General features: G+C 34.2%; 1 protein-coding gene across 1 annotated transcript; it reads right to left on the minus strand.

Annotated features, from left to right (window-relative positions):
- Window positions 1-858: 858 nt before the first annotated feature.
- On the minus strand, window positions 859-5,185 carry LOC112022309 (malate dehydrogenase, glyoxysomal). Its single transcript, XM_024054872.2, has 9 exons — window positions 4,988-5,185; window positions 4,306-4,521; window positions 3,694-4,008; window positions 2,781-2,870; window positions 2,576-2,659; window positions 1,689-1,724; window positions 1,502-1,591; window positions 1,299-1,393; window positions 859-1,192 (listed from the first exon to the last, which is right to left on the minus strand). The coding sequence occupies exons 1-9, from the start codon at window positions 5,057-5,059 to the stop codon at window positions 1,120-1,122; spliced, it is 1,071 nt and encodes a 356-aa protein (XP_023910640.1). The 5' UTR covers window positions 5,060-5,185; the 3' UTR covers window positions 859-1,119.
- Window positions 5,186-5,525: the final 340 nt, after the last annotated feature.

Below are 5,525 nucleotides of genomic sequence, written 5' to 3' on the forward strand. Positions count from 1 at the left end.
TGATTGTGTGACTTCTCCATATCCTTTTCAGTGAGGATGGCAGAACATCGGCTCTTTTTTCTTGAGAATTATATATTGTTGCAATCTTCATTTTGTTATAGTCCTAATAACACTTCTGTCAATACATGAAACTAATGCAACAATAAGACGCACGGTAGCATTTGACAACACGACTTAGGAGTAGAGGGACGACCAAAAAAAAAAAAAAAAAAAAAAAGAAGGCACGTTTAATACGCAAAAATGACAATAATGAACCTTGTTATGTAATAGTCGTTTCTTAGGAGTTGTTTTAGTTATAAAAATAATACTAGTTATATAATTTTTTTTTTCAATTTGTACTTAATATTTTAAGCAAAACTCACTATGAAAGTGTAAATCTATTTTTTTCTTTTAAAATGGTATTTTAAGAAATTTTACTAAGATATGACGTGATTCCACTATCTTAACATTGATTCAGTTTTCTATTCCCGTTTTATTACCAAAAGAATGAATAGACATAGTTGTCATTCTAGCTCTTTGTATCACTTGTAATACTAATTCTTATTACATTTTTTTTTTTTGGAAAACAATTCTTATTACATTTTAATAACTATTACTCTGTATAATATACCAAAAACGTACGCTCTATAATAGAATCCTCTCCATATTATTGAAAATAAAGAGTTGTCCTCACTAACAGAACAATACCTTGTATTGTCATGTCTTCATATTTTTGACAAATGATATTGCTCTTGCTCTGATGCCTTATTTGTTTGAGGGTGTTCTGGGAACCACACCCGTAATGTCTTTTGGATGACTACACATTATATGTTTTCTATACTTTTCTAAAGTAAGCACACTCTAGTTCCGCAAGAAAGATTATCAGATGGAATTGCATTGTTTGCATGTTAAGGCAACCAAACCTATGCAGAGTCCATGAAATGCCCTGAACATCCCTTGGTTAAATTGCTGCAACTCAACCCAAGATATTGGGGATCGAAAGATAGTTTGAGGGAAATTTCCAACTGGTTCAGGATACAATAGGAGATTACTAAGACTGAGGGAATTTGAGACAGTAAACAAAAATTATACAGAGCCTTTAAGGAGATGATAAGATTGTGATTAGCATCTTCTCAGCAGTTATTTCCAAATAAAGGAAATACCCTTTTGGATGCTTCCGGCTAACTCTTTCTTTGCTTTCTCCAATCCAACTCTATCAAAAGAATCATGAGGAAAGTAGATTACATTTTGCCTTGCTTATACTTTGTTTCCAATAGAGAAAATAATCATGTAGTGATAATAAATGCATATCATCATACCTCTCATACTCATTTAGAGGTCCCAGTTGGTAAATCTCTTCAGCTCCAGTACGACCAAGTCGTACCTTGGATGCAAAGAAAGGAAGTTCTGTCACCTATTATCAACATTTTGGCAAAAAAGGTCATGCTTTATAAATGAGTTTTGGAATTCAAATAAAAATTCAAGATCATTAATATAGAAAAATTCAGCTTGAACAAGGCACCTGAGAAGCTACAAAGGCACATTCCACGACACCTGCATCTCCTCTCAAACCTCGAAGGCATGCATCTGCAAATTTAACGGCCGCATATGCCTATACAATGCACTTGCTGATATTAGTTTTCCTTATTTGCTTGAATAAATATTTGAAGCTCTATGTCTAGGAGGTCACAAAATGAACAAAATATTACCATTGACAGCGTTGCAGAACCAGCCCCAGCTTTCGCCTACATAACATGAAAAAACCATATAAACTATGATTTAATTAATTGATATTAGCAAATGCAGAAGTAGTGAAAATAGTTTAAAGCATAATTAACCTAGAGAGAGAGTACAATTTTCTTGAGAAAATCTGGTATCAGAAAAGTGCAAACTAGGTTGGTTTTTGGTCCTATGGTGCAATTTGTCTAGGCATCTTGCCTCTGGTCAATAGGCGTATCAGTGTATCAGATGACTGAAGCAACTATACCAGCCAACAAGAGAAGGAATTAAATAAAAGCATACGTCAAGATTACAGTCTCATTGCTAGCCAAATGAAGAAATATTAATTATTTTGTAGGAAATTGTCCAAAATCTTGTAACCATAACCCATAAAGATATTTTATGGTACAGAAGTTTTGAAGCTTCTAACTCTGTCTGGGTTAAAGTCAAAGATTTCATCAATATAGTACAAAAGACAGTCTGCAATAGGTAGCTCTATGAATTCATCACAATTTGCTCTTCCCCCCACCCCCCAAGCCCCAGTTATAAGTATTACCTATTTCCTCTTCCTCTCTGAACTTAATTCACTTAAGAGCAATAAGCTTCCACCAACATTTCAAAACATCCTATTAAAATGTGAGTGATGATTTTGCATATGTATTGCTTGGGTCTGATAAATAACCAAGTTGATAGAGGTACATGCTTGCATGAAATTGTATGCCAAAACTTTGCCTTTCCAGTTGCATTAAAGAAGACATTAGCCAGGGGATACGTGAGCAAGGAATACAAGAAAACATTTGAATCTCCAATGATAATCTGATCATATTTCATTTTCCAATTTGATTTGCATTATATGAAAGGCACTGAGTGACATTACCTCAACAACTTCTGTCCCACCATTTTGAATGCGATTTGTAAGGTATTCAGATTCTTCTTTGGTTAAAGTGCAGGGAGGCTTAACCTGAAAATTATTGTTTATTTTTTTAATTTCACAATTTTGATTACAATATAACACGCATTACTTAGATGTCTGGATTAACAAATCTGAAATTGATGAAGTTGAAAATTCATTTCTATAAGACCTGTGACAGAAGAGGCAAAATTGTCACTCCTGAATGACCTCCAACAACTGGAACATCAACTTCCCTAGGATCAAGCCCCAGCACCTCTGCCTGTAAAAAATCATTGGATGGCATAAAATACTGCTTATTATCCAAAAATAAAGCATAAATCAATTAAACATATATGCTTTTACTTGGCACTCTGCAAGCACTAGTGCACTACCATTATTTATCATGATCTGGCAGAATTCATACTTTTCTTTTTAAAAAAAAAAAAAAAAAAAAAAAACTTGCAATCCATTGTTGAAGATTTGCATTAAATGATGTAGGAATTTTCTTATGTCATACAATCAATTGCAAATGATTAATAAGGAAATGTATTCTCATGTTATCAATATGAAAATAAAGCTATGAGAGTGAATCACAAGAAAGACTGAGAACTCTGATATGATTATTTATGACTGATAATTTAAGAAGAGATTCTGTACTTGATATTTAAGAATAGAAAATCATGAGCAACGTATTGGAGGATCCACAATTAGAATTTACTTAACATTTCGAAACAAGCACCACAATAATATGGACAATTATCTTGCATGGGAATGCAGAGGTAATGCTATGGATCATCTTGTCACTAGAGGGGACGAAGAAGAGAGAATCAATATTCAATAGCATTGCATATTGGATCCATGATGTACTTAACTTATATATTACTTTATGCATATGTGTTGCACATTTGGAGCAGTCTTTTACTTGATTACTTCATAAAACTACCTGATGTTTGCCTAATACTTGCAATTGAAGGATATTTATTGTTGGACAATTGTCATTTTTATTAACGAACAACAAATCGAGATATTAAAGTCAAATGAGAATTAACAGAATCCTTACCGTGTAGAGCACAAATAAAAAATATCTAGCTATTGTTACATACCACAAAAGTATTTGCTCGCACAACATCGAGCATTGTAACTCCCAGAAGTCGCTTTGGGTCGTAAGTGCCAAATTTCTTGAAAACCTCAGCTGCAATTGGAACAGTGGAATTCACTGGATTGCTGATCAAGTTGACAATAGCATTGGGGCAACACTTTGCAATGCCTTCACAGAGGGTCTTGACAATTCCAGCATTGATCTTGAAAAGGTCATCCCTTGTCATTCCAGGCTTCCTTGGCACACCAGCAGGTATGATTACAAGGTCCATGCCAGTAAGAGCACTCTCAAGCTGTGGCTGTCCTAAGAAACCACGCACCTAGAACCCAGAGATAACATTTACTTTCCAAGTTCATATAGATCAACTCTTTCTAGTTCTGCATTTTAAATATGCACCAGATTTTCATGTGATTGATCCTTGATTGAAAACCCCAACTTAGAAATAGGGTTTAAAAAAATGGTTGAAATCTAAATTTCATTGTTTTAATATCAGGTAAATATCAAAGTTTCAAGAAAATAATCAATTTTACTATTGATTGTAACAAAAAGTTGCAGCATAAGAGGGAGGGGAAACAACATAGAAGAATATTTAATAGCAATGATAATGAAATATTACCACAGCACCAGTGTCCATGTGACTAATATCAGCTGTGACACCAGGCGAGTTGACAACATCATAGAGATGAAGAACCGAGACTAGAGGATTTATCTTCATCAACATAGCAAGAGGTTGACCAATGCCCCCAGCAGCACCCAAGATTGCAACTTTGAACCCAGGTGCCCCACCTTTTGCTCGGCAATTTGCTGCCCTCAAACTAGAATTTTCCTCCATCTTTTGTTACATATAATCCACATAACACATCAATTTCATTTCCAAACATCAGAAGGCATGAAAGGAACCACAATTTCAATTTTGTTGAAGATTATGTATCATATAGATAACTAGATTTTGATACAGAAAGTACGTAGAAATGAATGCACAACAAATGAGGTCAGCAAGAAGAAAATTATCAGAGATGATTTTCATTATGAGCCATGGTGGTTATCAGTATACACAATAGTAAGGAAGAGCAATTATTTGAATTGAAGGGCTCATTAGATTGAGAGCATTTCTATTTAGATATAATTTAATCAATAGAGGCTTCTCGTTTATTATTAAGTACTTGATGCAACCTTGGCATTAGCCATAATCATAATAACATGATGGATGAAAAGAATAATCTCATGCAACATTGATGATCACCATGGCTTAGTTACACAAGTAAGACTTCTTTAAGTGTAACACCACCAAGACAGACCTGAAGATTTGAAGGGTGGAGATGAGCTGTGATCCTAGCAATGCGCTGATTAACCTCTGCACTTGCCTCCATCTATATGCTCTTTTTGAGAGTGTGTGTTGAAGTGTATTAGTATGACAAAATACGTGAAAGGTATAAATAAATTTAAGTATAAAAGAAAAGAAAGAGATAAATGAGAAAAAATGGTAGGAGAGTGGGAGGCAAGAACTTGACATGTATGTCCAAAACTTTTTAAAATTCAGTTTTTTGAGTGGAAACTAATTTTCAGGTTCCTTATCTTATCCAAGACCTCAAATGCTTGTGGCTCACAGAAAATTTTTACAAAGAAATCATCTACATCTCATCTTTGTTTCTTTCCTATGTTGATTGTTAACCAATATGTCTCTTAGTTATGTCAGTGAGACAGTGACATGGTATGTGTCAAGGTGGAGAAAGGGGCACATTCTCAGTCATTTCTTATTTGTTTGAGCTTGTAAATTTGGATTTAGGTGAGTAAAATCTAAATACTTTGTTTGGATAGTTTAAAGAATCAAAGGAC

Source organism: Quercus suber, unplaced genomic scaffold (assembly GCF_002906115.3).
Source record: "Quercus suber isolate HL8 unplaced genomic scaffold, Cork oak 2.0 scaffold_383, whole genome shotgun sequence".
In the NCBI taxonomy this organism is placed as follows: domain Eukaryota; kingdom Viridiplantae; phylum Streptophyta; class Magnoliopsida; order Fagales; family Fagaceae; genus Quercus; species Quercus suber.